Source organism: Falco cherrug, chromosome 8 (genome assembly GCF_023634085.1).
Source record: "Falco cherrug isolate bFalChe1 chromosome 8, bFalChe1.pri, whole genome shotgun sequence".
Classification (NCBI taxonomy): domain Eukaryota; kingdom Metazoa; phylum Chordata; class Aves; order Falconiformes; family Falconidae; genus Falco; species Falco cherrug.
The window spans coordinates 58,743,066-58,759,576 of record NC_073704.1 but is presented as its reverse complement, the minus strand read 5'-3'; the positions used below and the strand labels follow the sequence as shown (position 1 = coordinate 58,759,576).

General features: G+C 49.9%; 2 protein-coding genes across 4 annotated transcripts; one reads left to right on the top strand and one right to left on the bottom strand.

The window, feature by feature from the left end:
• Nucleotides 1–19: 19 nt before the first annotated feature.
• MYOZ3 (myozenin 3) lies at nucleotides 20–7,827 on the top strand. Of its 2 annotated transcripts, XM_055717841.1 has the most exons (7): nucleotides 20–347; nucleotides 1,307–1,389; nucleotides 1,802–1,956; nucleotides 2,226–2,300; nucleotides 2,409–2,556; nucleotides 2,850–3,021; nucleotides 5,901–7,827. In XM_055717841.1, the coding sequence occupies exons 2-7, from the start codon at nucleotides 1,359–1,361 to the stop codon at nucleotides 6,061–6,063; spliced, it is 744 nt and encodes a 247-aa protein (XP_055573816.1). In that variant the 5' UTR covers nucleotides 20–347; nucleotides 1,307–1,358; the 3' UTR covers nucleotides 6,064–7,827. The 2 variants fall into 2 exon arrangements, with proteins under 2 accessions (XP_055573816.1, XP_055573815.1); XM_055717840.1 differs by lacking the exon at nucleotides 20–347 and having other exon boundaries at nucleotides 397–1,389.
• Nucleotides 7,828–7,976: 149 nt separating this feature from the next.
• On the bottom strand, nucleotides 7,977–16,341 carry RBM22 (RNA binding motif protein 22). 2 transcript variants are annotated; one of them, XM_055717839.1, is made up of 12 exons: nucleotides 16,192–16,341; nucleotides 15,422–15,475; nucleotides 14,439–14,468; nucleotides 13,276–13,408; nucleotides 12,902–13,002; nucleotides 12,562–12,734; nucleotides 11,800–12,000; nucleotides 11,122–11,286; nucleotides 10,617–10,705; nucleotides 9,925–10,056; nucleotides 9,054–9,210; nucleotides 7,977–8,191 (listed from the first exon to the last, which is right to left on the bottom strand). In XM_055717839.1, the coding sequence occupies exons 1-11, from the start codon at nucleotides 16,243–16,245 to the stop codon at nucleotides 9,080–9,082; spliced, it is 1,263 nt and encodes a 420-aa protein (XP_055573814.1). In that variant the 5' UTR covers nucleotides 16,246–16,341; the 3' UTR covers nucleotides 7,977–8,191; nucleotides 9,054–9,079. The 2 variants fall into 2 exon arrangements, with proteins under 2 accessions (XP_055573814.1, XP_055573812.1); XM_055717837.1 differs by lacking the exon at nucleotides 7,977–8,191 and having other exon boundaries at nucleotides 8,764–9,210.
• Between the last annotated feature and the right edge of the window lie 170 nt (nucleotides 16,342–16,511).

Genomic DNA, 16,511 nt, shown 5'->3' with positions numbered 1-16,511 from the left:
CACCATTCTAGTCCCTGAGTGTCAGCCCTGCTCCATGCCAGGGCAACAGCATCCCTGTCCCCAAGGGTCAGCCCTGCTCCGTGCTGGGGTGACGGCATCCCGGTCCCCAAGGGTCAGCCCTGCTCCGCCCCCTTTCTCAGCCAGAAATAACTGCTGTCCTGGGACAGACCTTGGCATCTGGGCTGGAGCCCAGCACGGGTTGGGGCGAGCAGCAGGGAGCCCCGGGGTGCCGCAGAGGGCCAGTCAGGGCCACCGAGCACTGGTGGCTGCAGCTTGTCTTTGGCCTCATCCTCTGTGCAGCAGGAGAGCATCTTTAGTCCCCAGCGTCTGAGGCGTCCCCTGGCCAGGTAGGTGAGGTGAGGTCCCAGGCTGCGGTCAGTGGGTTGACGGGTGGGTACACTGGGCTTGGGGATGTCCCAGCCTTGGTGGTGGGGACATTCACGACTGGGGGGGTCAGGGTATGGTCACCCTGGAGGGGGGTCAAGGGAAGGATGGGGCACAGGTCCCAGGCTCACCATGTGGATGGTGAATGTTGGTCTCGGAGCTGGCAGGGAGCTGCATGCCAGGCACCTGCGGCCCCACGGGCCCCCCTGCTCCCCAGGGATCTTAGGGGAAGATGCACAGCATCAGGCTGAGCTGAGGGATGCCAGATGCACTGAACAGGGCCAAGCCACCACCCTGCTCCTTGTGCTTGCTGAGCCAAACACCTCAGCAGTGCAGGAGGGTGCTGCTGAGGGTGGGCAGCCCGGGGGGCTGAGGGCTGGTCTCCCGCCCTCTCCCTGCAAAGGAGCAACCCAGCCCAGCAGCCCTGCACCCCATCTTGTCTTGCCGCTGGCCAGGCTCCCCAGCTCCCCAGCAGGGTCAGCATTGCAGCTCCTGCACCCTCAGGGCCAGCAGCTGAAAATAGCTATGTGGAGGCGGGGGTGCTGGTGGGGTGGCAGCCAGGGCCCCTGCTTGCCCAGCAGGCGGCAGGCAGTGGGTGCTGCTCCGAGGGGGCTCAGGACACGAGGACACCAGCTTGCTGCAGACAAGGATAGAGCTGAGGACATTTTCTGCCTTAAAGAAAGGCAGAGAGGAAATATGACAAGGCAAGGGCTGAGTGGCAGCATGCTTGCAACATCTCCCTACATCCACTGAAGAGAACGGAGAGCAGCACAGAGATGATGCTGTTGAGGGGAGATGCTCAGGGATGATGCCGGCCAGGGAAGATGCTCAGCCAAAGCCTGGCCTCTCCCCATGGCATGCCTGGGGCTGATGCATCCCCATGTTTGGTGTCACCCTAAGACTGCCTCTCTCTTCCGTCCAGGCAGGCTTCACCCCCCTCCCACAGAGCTGCCCCAGGAGCACGGCAGCAAGTGATGACCATCATGAGACCGGGCCCTGAAGCCGGTAAGGGAGAGCCAGGAGTGCTGCCAGCCCCAGGGCAGCACTGCCTGCCCTGCCCAGGGGCCAGACCCAGCTCTGGTTGAGGCCACTGGCCCTGCTCCCCAGGGACCCTGTGCCTTTCTTGGTCCCATCTTACGCTACAGCCCCAAGGGGCGGCAACTGCATGTCAAAGGCTGGAGGGGTCCGTGCACAGGGGCAGTGGAGGCTGGTTGAGCCTCTGGGGCTGAGATGATTCCCTGAGAAATCCCCCCACTGAGGAAATACCAGTGCCTGGCACAGCTCCCGGTGAGGGTGCATGGCTGAGCTGTGCAAGTGGGACCTCAATGAGGAGACCCACTGTCCTTGCGCTGGGCATGGGGGTCCCCAGCGCTGCAGCAGCCTCAGCTGTGGCTGTGCTCTTCCCTGGGCTCCCCAGAGCCCCAGCTGGACCTGGGCAAGAAGGTGAGCACATCGCAGGACCTGATGATTGAGGAGCTCTCCCTGCGGAACAACCGTGGCTCCCAGCTCTTCCAGCAGCGCCAGAGGCGGATGCAGCGCTTCATCATCGAGCATCCCAGCAACTACAGGGAGGTGGGTCTGCAGCTCATCCCTCGGCTCCGAGCGGGAGCGCCATGCCCTGTCTCTCACAGCCTTTGCAGGGAAGCAATTCCTGGCAGGGCTGGGAGTCTCTCAGCAGGGCAGCCGCGCTCAGCTGCCTGCTACACTGAGATGAAGGGAGAGATGGCTTGGTGGCCTGGGCATCAAGATAGGCAAGCATCGGGTTCAGCACCCACCAAAGAACACGGGGATGGCGCCGGTCCTCCTCTGCACCTGCTAACCCCTCTCCTCACCTCCTGCAGCTCCCAGGGCCGGGAGCGGGTGGCTCATACCGCACCAAGAAAGGTGACGTGGACGGAACTGCAAATGAGTGGATGGTGAGTAGGTGGAGGAAGCTCCAAAGTACTTTTGACAGCCTCCTGAGTCCTGACCAGGGCAGGGGGAGCTCCCCATGCCCACTTGCCCACTGACTCTCCCCTCTGCAGGCAGGGGAGGATGCTGGGGACCAGCAGAATTATCACTCTGAGCTCCACGTGGCAGCATCACCCCAGGGCAGCCCCCCTGAAGTGCCCAAGAAGACAGAGAAAGTCTTGCAGATGAGCAAAGTCCTCAACCCTGACGCTCTGGCCCCAGGTAAATGCCACCTACACCCCAAAGCCAACACCATGGTAACGGCAGGAACACAGGCCTGGAGGCAGCAAACTGCTGCCTGCCGAGGGGTCCTCCCCAAAATCCTCCCTCAGAGTTTTTAATGTATATAAATGCATAACATATATTCGTTATATATATGTAATCCTGCCCCCAGCAGCAGGTCTTCCGTGGCCATGCGAAGGCAGGGCTGTTCCCAGCCCCCTCTCCCCTGCTCGGCACATCGCCCCAGCCCAGCCGAGGCCACAGCAGCCCACATCATCCCTCCCCCTGCGCAGGGTACTCGAGCCCCCTCAAAGAAGTTCCCCCAGAGAAGTTCAACATCACCGCCATCCCCAAGGGCTACCGCTCCCCGTGGCATGAGCTCCTCGGTGACAAGGACAATGCTGTGCACAGTGAGAACCAGCTGCCCATGAGACCCTCTCCATGGGACTTCAGGAGCTTCAACAGGTAATCCTGGCTGAGCAGGCACCGACAACCTGTCCACCCCCTGGCCAAACCCCTCATCCTCGAGAAGCACCTACCGTCCTGCCAGGGAAACGCAATGGTCCATGCCCTCTTTATACGCCACAGGGGAGCAGAAAGCGTTCAGGTTGCTCTTTTCCAGCTCAGGAGCTCCTCCATGGCTCCTCTGCAAAGGTCCCTACCTCCAGCAGCTCCCCAGATCTCCCCTCAGCTCCACCACTTGGCTTGAACAGCCCTAAGCAGCTTGATCGTACTGGGTAACCACAGGGATGAAACCTGGGAGGACTAAATCTCACGCACATGGTCCTGGAGAAGGAATTGTTGCTGTTCCCAGCTGGGCTCAGCTCTGGGCTGGGTGGAGGAATGACACAGATGGTGCCAAGCCTCTCTCCTAGTTTCCTTAAGGTATCCAAGCAGCTGCTGGAAGTGGTGGGGGTATAAGGTTAATCTTCCCACAGGGTGCCAAGAGGTCACCAGATTCCTTCCAAACACCTGCTTGAGACTGAAGTCTCCAGGCTGGGGCATTTCTGGTGGCTCAGGCTGGCAAGCTCCATGCCCTGTGGAGCATGGTGGATGCCTCCTTGCACCTCCAAATTACACCCAGATCAAGGCTGGGACCCTGGAACAGAGATTGCCAAGGAAAATCTCCTTTCTGGAAAGGTGTTTGGTGGGGATCCAGGGGATGGGACCTGATGGTAGTGAAGCACCAGCAGCCCAAGGCAGAATAATGAGAACTGAACTTGTAAGCTGAACATCATGCCGGGCAACCTGCAAACCAAGGTCCTGGCTCTCCTCCTCACTGAAAGCCTCTTTCATGAGGATGAAAGTCCACTAGCCATGGTGGCCTGGCCAAAGCCACCTTCCAGCAGGCAAGCTCTCAGCGGAGCTCCCTCCCAGGGCACAGCACTGCTGCCCATCAGACCAGCTGCCACGGAGCTGGGCCTCTGCAGGTGGCAGCTTTCCTGCGCCCACACCAGGGTCGGATTTAAGTTGTGGGGGACACAACTGCTGTGCTTTGAATGCTTGGCAGAAGGGGCTGTGGGGGACTACAACCCCTCCGCATGGGAACGGCGTCCCAGATGGTCCCACCATCCCTTTGCTGCTCTCCTCTCCCTCAGCCCCCCGGCTCTGCTGAGCAGACTTGGTGAGATGCAGAGCACAAGGCTGCCGCACACCCAGCCCCCATTCCCCCTTCCATACCAGTGAAAGCATGACATTGCACTGGTTCTGCACTGGAGTAGGGCTGAGGGGGAGAGAAAGGAGGTGGCAGGGTTAACAGAAGGGACAAAACCCCACGGGCAGGCACAGGCAAGCCGAGGAAGCAAAGGGGCTGCATTAGCTATTCGCTCAGGGTCTCCTTCCCAGTACTCAGCCATCATGAGCCTTCCCGGCGTAGTAACATCCGAGGAGGTGCCGCAGGGGGAGAGCAAGGAGCTGCTGCAGACACTTGGCTCTTTTCTTTCAATATTTAGCCATGTTCCTGCCTCAATATTTATTTATGGACAGGGACTGAAGCAAGGGCATGTTTCTGAATAATGCTTTACCCCGTACAATTTCTCCCTTCTCACATGCGCCTTTTCTATTTAAAGTCTTGAACTGTTATTTAATACAGATGGATGCTAATTTAACACCAAGCCTCTTGCCACCTCCTCTAATTCTTCACTGAGGCATGAAGATTCAGAGAGCCAATCTGCTTCTAACTGGGCTTGTCATGATCTTGCAAGCTGTTGGCTTTTAAATCACTTCTCAGTTCATCAAGTACTAGACTGCAGAAAAACAAGTTTTTTGGAACAAATCGGCTAGTAAAATGCCAGTGATCTTGCCTAAAGCTAGGTGAATCCCAGCACAGCCCACATGGGTCACAGGGCAAAGGCAAGCTCACCATCTCAACAGCAACTCTGTTAACGCAGACTGATTTATTCCCAAGTTTAAATGTGCAGGCTGCAGTGCAAAGACCTTTGGCCACCTTGCTAAGGTGTGCTGCCTTAATAGAGAGTGAAAACCAAGCTTTGAAAGACTTGTCTTTTGCCAGAAGGGAGAAAGTTTCCGGAATAAACCTCTCATTTACCTCTCCCCCCGTTATTTCTCCTCTGTTGCAAAACAGTGCCACGTTACTCATGTTCAAGCAGCACTTCCCAAAGCAAACACTCCCAGCTATGCCTCATTGATAGCTCAGCCTCCATGTGCTGCTCCAAAACCAACATTCTTGGCTTTTCGGGGGCTGGCACTCTGTTCCTGGTCCCTTTTCACATTTCTCCAGAAAGGGATGACAGCTCTTGCCCCCGCACTGCTCCTCCTGTTAGTCATAGTTCAAGAGAAGCTGTCCCAAAAGGCAGACTGGAGCCAGGGCCAAGAGAAAGACATTTGCCGCACATGTGCTAGAGCGATCAGGAGGCAGCACCACCAGCCTCAGCCCTCTGCAGAACACATTAGCTGTGGACAAGTCACCTTCTAAAGACCAGGGCGTTTGTCACTGTCACCTGCTCTCTTAATCTAGCCCCTTTCACGTGCACCACATCTCTACTGCTGTTGGTGGAGCCCATCAAGAGAGACTACGGTGAAGGTAACAACACGCTTCCTCCCTCCCCTGCAGGGCAACGGACGCTCAGGCACCAAACCCCACTCTCCAGGCTTGCCAGAGCTTGAGTTGAGGTTGGCTCTGTACAGGAGAAGAGCCTCACTGAGCCAGCAGAGGCTCTAACAGTGTCCCAAGGAGGAAGAGGAGGGTTGTCATTTGCTATAAGCATGGCCAGGTTGCTGCTGGGCTCAGTCAGTAAATCCAGACCTGCTTTTTTTATCATTTTCACAACACGCATGACCTCTCCGCCTGCTGTGCTAAGTGTCTCCCGCTTCTTGTGCTGCAGGAATCCCACCCCATTTGACAGAGCACTGGTCAGCGACCTGTTCTCCATGCCTGCCACAGAGCTGGATAACCTGAGCGCTCTGGAGGTGATCTCCCACAGACGCAACTTCAACAGAGTGCCACAGGGCTGGGCACGGATTCTGCCAGAAAGTGATGAGCTGTAGTACACGTCTCCCTTCCCCATCGCCACGGATGCTTTTCTCGCTAGACTCAAACATACTTCGCACGGTAGGGGAGAGGGGAGTAAGTATTCTCTGTGAAAGCTAAGCTAGTGGTCTCGGGTTGTCATCTTCAAAAGGATTTGAAGAAGCTCAAGTCTGGGACCATTTTGAATTCCCCTCACAAGCCACTGTCACAAGGGCATTTAGTGCTAAGCTAACCAGCCAAGTTCTCATCGTTAACACAGGCAGATCCCTGTAAGCTCCCGTACAAAACATCCCATACAGCCTGTCCTCTTCCCGGCCTCATGGAAAATGGCAGGACCACCAGCTGTACCACACTAAGCTGTCTCACTGCTTTTTCACTGACACACAAGACCTGCTCCAACAGCTGAGGCCTTTGCAAGGAAATTCCATCTTCAGGGCAACTCTACATCAGTCACTCCAGTCAGGACAGCGAGAGGAGGTGATAATTGAAGAGCAGCAACAGAACAAGTTACCAGAGGCATTGGCACGTTAAAAAGCAGTTACCTTGGGCTTGGCTGGACAACAGAAACTAATGAGGAGCTGGGAATCTGCCCGTTTACCAACACAACACAACCATACAGGAGAGGAACACTGGGAGTTGAAACTTGTGCTCTGTTTTCCACAAGCTAGTGGCTAGCACTTGGCAGCTGATATTTTCCCCTTCCTACTGTTATTTGCATGCCTTGCTTAAAGATCTGAGTTTTTTGACTGACTTAAGCCAGATTTGCTTCATATAGTTGGTCATCAAGGATCAGGCTCTGTCTGAACCTGCTGCACTGCAGAATTGCACCAGTCTGAAGATATTGCCAGGGTATTCTGGTAACTTCAGCATCAGCGGGAAGGAAAAGCAGTGCAGCCGTGACTTCAGAGCAAGCACAGGCTTCCCCATCAACGTGAAAATCAGACCTGAGGATTCACCTACACAAACGTTTTCAGCAGTGACACACAGTGGGACGCGCAGCTAACAGTCTATAGGACAGTTGTCAGAACATCTAGCAAACCCAGCTAACAAAAATCTCTACCGTAACAGAGGCTTTCTACAACGGCTTTTGTCAGGTTCTTAATGTTACCCTAATTTAATCTTGCAAAAGCAGGAGCATCAGCATAAAAGATTCTTTTCTCATCACTATGGTTAAATCAGAAAAGTAAATTTTGTCGTAAAAATGCAGTTAATAGCTGCTTTACTTGTAAGCTTATTTGTAATGCTGTGCAGACAGATGCACAGAGCAAATCCCACAGAGGAATTCTGCTGCCATAAGACACCATTCAGGCAGGAAGCTTTCATTGCTCTGTTCTACCCACAGAAGCAGGAGGCAACAAGCAAATGGAAAGAAAAAAGTTTTGTTCCTTAAACATTAAACATTTACGATGCTCAACTGATGTCCTGTTCCAACCCACCTTTCTCCTCTTTGTCCATCAGCTGAAGAACCCATGTACCCCTGGGGACCTGGCTGGAAACAATAAATAAATTGCAATAACGGAAAGCCTGTCTGCATTTGAGATCTGTCTGCACAGCACTCACGGCCCCAGCCAAAGAGACTTGGACCCAGAGCAGTGGCAAATGCTGCAGCCCCCACGCACCAGCAGGCCTCTGCCCGTCCTCCAGCACTGCCCTAGGATGGCTCCCACCTGACAAATGCTAAGCTAATTACCTGTGCCCAAAGCAGGTAATTTCTCTGGAGAAAGCCAGCCTGCCTGCCAGCTCTTTGTGCCACATGTGCTATGCCACCTCCAACAGCCTGGCAGGGCTGGCAGCACCAGCGGGACCCAGTGGCATTATACAGCACATAGACCTGCTGTCATTGCCCACTCTGCACCCTGGCTTCAGCAGCAGCCAAATAAAAATGAAAGTCCTCAGACACTGTGCTCCAGGAAGCAGTCTAAGCAAAGCATTGAAAAATTCAAATATTTTAATGTATTTTTTTTAAAACAAGCAAATGAAGCTTCAGAACAGGTCTCATCATGTTTTGCTTACAGAAAGATGTCCACAGATCCACTGCGTGAAAGCAGCTGACATACAGATAAACTTAAAATCCTTCAGCCACGTGCACATAGATCTTACTCAACAGTAGGCTCCATGCAGGACATGGTTGCTCCTGGGCAATCACTATAGTTGGGGCACAGAAAGAAAAGTTTCAGGTCTTAAAACAGGATGAAGCGGGATCCATCTCACAGTTTAAGAGGAGACTGCATCCACAGGCCTCAAAAGCCCCAATCATGCACCAAATATACCCCAGACAAGCTTGCAGCTGCACTGCATCCTCCCCCTGCAGCTGTCAGCACACAAGCCCAGCCTCCGGGGCCACGGAGGGGCCTTCGCTGGGCTAGAACTGGCCGCTGCATGTCCTGCCTGCACTACCTGGGGCCTGCTCACATGACTTAACACTTGTCTTGCTCAGGACGTGCAGGATCAGAAATGAAGCAACAAAAAGGGTTTGCTTTTGGTTTTTTGAACAGGAAGTCAAAAAAAAGGAGGGAGAAAAATTCTGTGGCAATAGTAAAGCAAAGCCATGGGTTTGGCATGTCTGATAAGCTTGTTTTTCAGCTCTTATTCAGTCCTGGTTTAATATCTCATTAAAATAATAAGTCATTAGTTACATGACAGAGAAGAGTCTCCGGTTACATTTAAATAGTCCACAGTGTTCAGACTGAAGATATCAAATGGGCTTGAAAAGGGGGTTGGTTTTGGTTTTCCAGAAGTTTATTTCAAAAGTGTGCAAACAGGATACACTGAGAGCACTGTAATTCTGGTACAGCTGATCCACAGACCCTTAACAGCCCTTCTGTCTGCCCCCCTGCCCCGCCCCCAACACTAAATGAAAGACCTGGGATGTATCAACAATCTGATTAGCTAGCACAGACATGGAGCTCAGCTTGCCCAGTGTCTGCAAGCAGGGAAATAAGGCTTCTCTAGCTCACCCACAGCTCAACATACGGTGCTACCATGGTAACTAGAAAATAACATGTACTTAAACGATGACGGTGGCACGACGTGCTAGGGACTGCTGTGCTTTCCCGCGTGGGCACCCATCCTCTGGGGATCTTGAGACGGGTAGTGAATGGGGCCTGGGGCTCTCATGAAGGGAGGCGGGGGCCCCATGGCATGGAACATGTGTGGTCCAAAACCTGCAGAAACAATGTTGGCAGCTTCAGACAGAGGAACAGAACTACCAATGCACAGGAACTGCTGCTTGAAACTACTCACAGATAACAGCTGGCTTACAGCTATGCCTTAGAAAGGTGCACATCTTCCATGAATCTTCAAATCCCCAAACTCCTCCTCCTCTTGCCAGTACAACTGGAAGCAATCCCTACCCAACATACAACCTTACTCACAGATAAAAGCTGGTAGGGGGGACTGGACACGCGTCTGTAATGCCAGTCTAAATGCTTCCTACTGAACTGTGGAGCAAAGCAAATATATCCACAGGAGTCTGATGTCCCATGAAAAAAAAACCACAAAAACAGAGGGCCTCCATACAGATATATATACACACAGCCAAACAGGCTGGCATTCAACCAGCTGCAAAATTAACCTTTAAAGTTCAGGTTAATGTGGCATTTACACAGCCAGCAAAAGCACTGAGCAGGTCTCAGTACCAGTAACAGGGCTTTCTGACATGCCTGAGAGTTTGCAAGTGAATACATACCACAGCAGGCAGCTCAGTTTAATCAAACTGTGCTGACAGCTCGTTTCAGATCATCAGTTTACACTGTACGATCAGGGAACGAGGAAAATCAACTCAGGGCATGCCTCAGTGCTACAACACAGCCGAGTAAGAGGACTAGAAAGTCTAACACCAAGTCAGACACCCCCACTTGAAGGTGAAACACAAGTACCTGGAGGTGGTGGCGGAGCAATGCCAGGAGGAGGTGGCAAGGCAATGTTAACCACAGCTGGAGGGCCACTTGGAGGTAGGTTGAAGTAATTTGCAGAAGCCTCCTCTTCTGCAGCTGGAGGAGGAGGGAGAGCTGCAGAAAAAGTACATGGTGGTTATGAAAAGTCTCTGTCAAGATAAGCTTGTATGGTGGTGTAAGCCTTCAGTGAGGAGGCACAATCAGTTCTTCCACAAGGGCAAACTGTTGCTACTATTGCACATATGAACCAGAGTGAGAAGCAGGACCACACTGAAACTCCAGAACCAGTCACCATTTTTCTTCACCCAAAACCAGCCTTGCTTTTTCAATCATACAATACTCAGTGGATTAGGAAAACATTAACCAAGCCTTAAAAAGCATGGGTTGCCAGTATCTCAGACCTCAGTCACTTTAACTCAGCTTTAACTTTTCATTCACCACATAAAGAACTCCCTTTATCATCAAGAATTTGCTTCTAGATAAAGTTTGCCTTCCATCCCTGCTGGATCTGCTGCAAACCTACTACTACTACAGTAGTAACTGCCTGCTCTGGGCTCACCAGTGCCTCTACTGTCCTGAGCGATGTTACAGTTCTCAAAGGTTTAACATCAGCCCCTCTCATGGAAGCAGGTGAGGTCAGCGTTAAGTTTCAGAGATTAAACCAGCTCACTTACCTCCAGGAAGTCCTGGAACTGGCTCCAGCTTTATCCCAGATTCTGTAGTACCTTCCTTGTCCTTTTCTTTTCCTCTTGCCGCCTGGGACCTAAAACCAGATAAAAAGTTTGAGAACAAGGATGAGAAAATGCAGGATAAGCAGATATTCATACCACAATAGTTTCACATTATCTAATCTGCACCCGTTGCTTCAGGCCAAAGATGAAAAATTCACAGAACAGAGACAGCTGGTACAAAGTGTGCAAACAGTGCTTACAGGAGACAGATTAGAAGTAAAACTACAGAAACTCATGCATAGCCCTCAACCAGGAAATCCCCTACACAACTGTGTAATCTCCAACCCAGATCCCACTGCTGAAAGAAAACCAAACTGTAAAAGGACCCCAACTATTTACCAAATCAGTATCTACTCCAGTGTAATATCCAATCCTGCTCGTCATCATTGCACAAAGAGAGAAGAACCTTGTGGCAGTATCCTCAAGGCTTCCTCCCTGCCGTACTCACCTTCCCCATTTGACATTGAGCCTGCGTCCATTGACAATGAGTTTGTTGAAGGATTTCTCAGCAGCCACTTCCGCAGCTTGCCGGGTGGCAAACTGGATGAAAGCACACTGTTGCCTCTGCACTACAGTTATTGTCCGAATCTCCCCAAACTGGTAGAAGTGATTTCTGTGTCAGGGGAAAAAAAAATTATTATGAAACACTACTCCTCCTAGCTGCAGGGTGCACAGCGGAGGAGGATCTCATCACATGTTGAAACAGATATGCTCAGATCCTTTCTTTTCTCTGTCTCCGGTTCAGACTAACCGTGACAAATTAGATCTCTTGTCCCTCTGTGCAATTAAGGAGCAATAAAAACTGCAGCAGCTTTTCTCAGCAGCTAGCTAGAGGGAGGCTGTGGGACTTTCTTGTCAAAAGGGTAACAGAGTAACCCCAACAGCTCAGACGGATGACTCATCTTTAAAGAGAGAAATTTTAATCAAAGCATTTGAAGTGTGCCTGGTTATCTGTTCTCCAACAAGCTGGCACTCCTCTGCACTTCCCCACCAACCAGTCCCCATTAAGGAAAAACTAAAAGCCAGATTTATTTTTTTCCTTGCAAGAGAGATTTCCTCACTTGAAGATGAGCAGTAATCAAACTGTCAAATAAAAAGCCAGGGCAATACAAATTCACCAACACACCTGAGATCTGATTCAGTGATAGTATCTCCAAGCCCTCCAACATACAGTGTAGTAATAGTCTTGTCATCAGGGGGGTCTAGACGAGGCATGGTTGATGCTCGTTTCAGAAGTTTATCAGCCACAGGATCATTAATTCCATAGTAACGATCTTTGATGTTCTGATCAGCCAGAGGATCATCTGGATCTGTAGGTTTCTCATGTCTAAGGTTCAGCAAACACAGCATTTCACACCAGTCGTAGCTGCATCAGATTATGACTGTATCTGCTGCCTTCCCTTCTCAAGGCCTCTTTTTATATGCTTAACCCTAGTCACATAACATCCCAAAATGGAACAAAAAGCCATGAGAACTTAAACTGCAGCCAGGACTGCCTCAAGTTCTGAATGAATGGCACTTCTGACAGCTCAGCATTCAACGCTACAAAATACAAGAGCTTGATTTCAAACAGCCTCTTGTTGAAATACAAAGATCTCTGATTGAGGGGACTGATGCCACGAGGGGAAAAAATGAACTACGCAAGAGAAGAGATGTAGTCACTGCTTCAGCAAAACACTACACAAGACCACACAGCTAATTCCTCACAAACACGCCACAACAAAGATTCATTCACTGGCCCTGCATGTCAACTGAAAGCATGTTTCACGCTGACCCCAATCGCAGTGCTACCTCTCCTGTCCACTGCAGCGCTTCCTGTTCCCCAAACCCCAAGAGCAGCTGTCTCTGACCCCAGTGAACAGATTCACTGTTTAAGCTGTATCTGTACCTGTAGGGACACTCTTCTCCTCTCTTGCATTCTCCTTTTACCCAGAACGAACAGATGTGAGGACGGTTACGTTTATAGTAAGGCGTGGTCCGAGCCAGCTTCAACAGCATATCGCTGGTAGAAGTAGCTTTTCCTAGTGCACCAACTGGTCTAGTGCCATCAGAATTGGATATCTAAACAGCAGTTAAACCACAAATAATTATGTATATATCACCATTGAAAACTGATGCACAGAATCAGAGCAAGAAAATGATTTTAAGATAAGCTAGGTCATTCTTCCCGTTTCCTCCCCCATACACATCCACACACAGAAAGCATGATTAGAACTACACTTTCTTACCTCCCGTTCCATGTTCTGGGTGTAGTACTCTTTATTGACATCAGACTTAGGCATTTCATCCTTAAGGGAAAGTCCTGCATCCCGGACTTGAATAGGCAAACCTAGAATGAAACAACAAATCTGTATGAAGCACAAGCTGAAAGAGCAGAAATAGTTATTGCAGTCTTCATTAGCCAGACATAACTCATCTACTACTCAGGTATACCACGCTGCCCCTGAACCTCAGAAGAGATGTGGTCAAGACCTGTTCCTTTTGAAGACTGTCCAGACAACCATGCCAATTACATGCACACATTTAAAGACATTTCATCAACTTTCATTTCAGAGGCAAGCAGACCACCTTCTTCTCTTGGTGTACATTTTTTGGTACACACCATATTCCAGGTCAAGTAGACAGGTCTGACAGACATTCTTCAGCTTGCTGCATGTCTGGCATACTTCTGTTTTCTTGAAACGCATACGAACACCAGGGCACCAGCGGAACACTGTGAAAGGCCTGGCACAAATCTGGAAGACAGAAAGTCAACACTTGTATCACTATCATGCAGCAATGAAGGTTATTAAATGGAAACATGACATCCAAACACATCTAATTTCTTTAAACCATAAATACAACTTCTTCATCTTAGTGCAAAGATTCAGACCTCAAGAAATATTTGTTTCTACTTGGTGCCTTACTTTGACAGAAGAAAGTTTTAGGAAGGTGTTTTTTTCTTGTTGTTTTTCTGATTTATTACAGTAACACAAATGCTGAAAGCAGACCTACACCAAGTAAAAACAAATTCTCCTCCATTCCAGGTGATGTCAGTATAGAGCTACTGCAGATAAATTATCAATTATGTGTAAATCAGTCACGAACATAGCAGCAAGCCCAGTGAGAGGGTTTTTGAGACTTTTGGTCCAGAAGAAGACTACTGCTCTCTCTTATCTGGTAGAGCGATGATCTGCTTCTGTTGCATGTACAGTCTGAGGAAGGGAAGCAAGATTTCAGCACATACCTTTTCCCTTCCTCAGATGGCAATTGATAAAAAGGGGCAAAAAACCTCCTTTAATTTCCCCTCAGTCAAGACAACACTAAATATTTCATGCTCTCTCAGAAATGGAAGTGGCTTATTTCTTAGACAACACAAACCACCACACAGCCACAAATAACATATTCATAGCAAAACCTAAATTCCAGTTATGTACCTCTTACAAGTAAAAACAAACTTGCAAGAGAACATATGAGATCACGTAAAATGCTGAAATACCTCCAAATATAGTACAATATTTGCAAAAAGTAATTCCGATAAACATGAGCAAATCCTAAGTCTGTCTGAAGAGTCTTCAGTAATTTTACTATTTTAAGACCAACTGACTTTGTCTAACAAAGCACACAGTAGGCTGACCTAAAAATGTATGTGGTTACATAAACATTTTAAGTTGTTAACCCAGACAAGCACTTTTCTGAAGCTGACAGGCTTTTTAATGTTAAAATGTATTATTCCTAGATGTGTACCAATTTAGATGTTCTTTCTTCAAAAGACAACAAACATACCTTGCATTCTTTTCCATATTTTTCCTTGGTCTGAAATATAATTAAAAAAATAAAACAAAATATGAAATATCATCAATTCAACATAAAACATATCACTGATGTTACAGCACAGTAGTTTTCTCCTAATTATGCTGCATTTAGACTCACCCACTCTTGTGTTTTGGGTTTACACCTTGGAAGGTCAACAGGACAAAAAATCCTAAAAAACTCTCAATCCATTTCTGTTTTAGAAACATTCATTAAGACACAGTATTGTAAGTCCCACATCATGTAGTGATGAAAAGCGAAAATTAAATGGAATATTAATAGCTATTTTTAAACAAAGATGATGTTACAGGAAATAGGTCCATGAAAATAAGCAGGCTTTGAAATATTACCTATACCAGCATTAGGGTTATGTTTCACAAAAAATATCATCACCTTTCAACAAACTTGGTGGAATGGAAACGTGAAGGGAAGATAACGTAAATGTAGGTCATACACAACTGGACTGAGCACAGAGAAAAGCAACATAAAATGGACTGACTCACCCTGCACAGAGGAAACCAAGGTAAACAAGGACTGAAACTACCGTCGGACAGCCTTCATAAACCAGTTTCAACTTACTTTTACAGGTGCATATTCTTCACATTTTAGAAATTTTACGAAGCTACTTAATGTCTCAGCAGCTCAATGTTCTCCATGTCACACGATTTACCAGTACTAAAAGCTTTGTTTTCTAGTATTTCCTGCACTCTAGACACTGGACTGTTACCATATAGCTCTCCTTTTTGACTGATCTATTCTTAAGTCACATACCTAATGCCATGATAACACATACCAACAATGGCTGGAACAAAATCCTGTTGTGCAGAACCATCTAATTAGCAGTGCATGCCCACCTCAGCATCTCCTCCTGTAGCCAGGCTAATTTTAGTCCCTGAAACCCAACAGTTCTAGGGCCACCACAGAAGAAAAGACTGCATGGTCAAACAAGCACATACCATTCGAATATATGGGTTTTCTCCAAGACATGTCTGGCACAGAATAGGGAAATCCTGAATAGAGCAAAAAGAAAGAAAATCAGAAATTTGCAACAAACTCTATCACCACAACCGCATTCAAATCACATTTGAACTAACATTATCAAGTTAAACTAATCAGACCGTTTGAAAGATGCAAAAAGCCTCATTCAAAAAGTCCCTGGGAGAGCTGCAAGCCATAACCCGAGGCCCGTACTATGAAAGAACTGCCAGCTACCAGCTATTCCAGTCTTTAGTAAAACTTAAAACAACAAACAAGCCAAAAACCGTACTCTTGACATCTTAACTCTTCAGCGACCTGACTGCAGCAGATGACCCCCCCACCCTCCCCCCCCAACTATCCCTCAGCATCTATTGTTTGCCCTGGGCCCACCCAAGAAAGGCCTCAGCTCTACGGAACGCAGCCAGGGGCGCACGACGGCCCAGCTCAGCCCTCCCAGCTACCGGACACCCCAACCCCCGGCAGGGAAACGACGGGGGAGCGGGGAGGTGGGCTGCGCCCAAACCCGAACGTTTCCTTTCCCAGCCAGCGCTGCCCATAAGAAGCGCCCAGGTCACCGCGGCAGCCCCTTCCTGGCCGAGGGGACCCGCAGGGACACAGCTCCCCGGGGCCACCGCCCCGCGCCACCTCGCCTTACGGCCTTGCCGCCCCCACCCGCTCCCTCACGGCAGCGGAGGGCCCCGCCGGCAGAGGCCCGCCCCGCTTCTCCCCAGCCGTTCCCCGGACTCACCGCGTCCTCCCAGTTCTGCCGGTTGTAGGTGTTGGAGCCCAGCGATGTCGACATGGCGGCTGGGCCCCGCTCAGCTCCGCTCCCTTCCCCTCAGCCGCCGGAAGCCCTCGCGCCGCTCCGCCTCGATCCCGGCAGGCGGCGGCAGCCGGAAGTGACATCTCTTCCGCTAGCGACGTGCGGCGGCGGGGGGGGCGCGCTAGGCACGGTGAACCATAGAGCTGGGCTAAAAGGGCGGGAACGGCCGGGGCGGGTGAAACTGCCGGGAACATTGCTGGGGGGATGACGGGCGAGACCACTGGGGAATTTTATTTTATAATCAA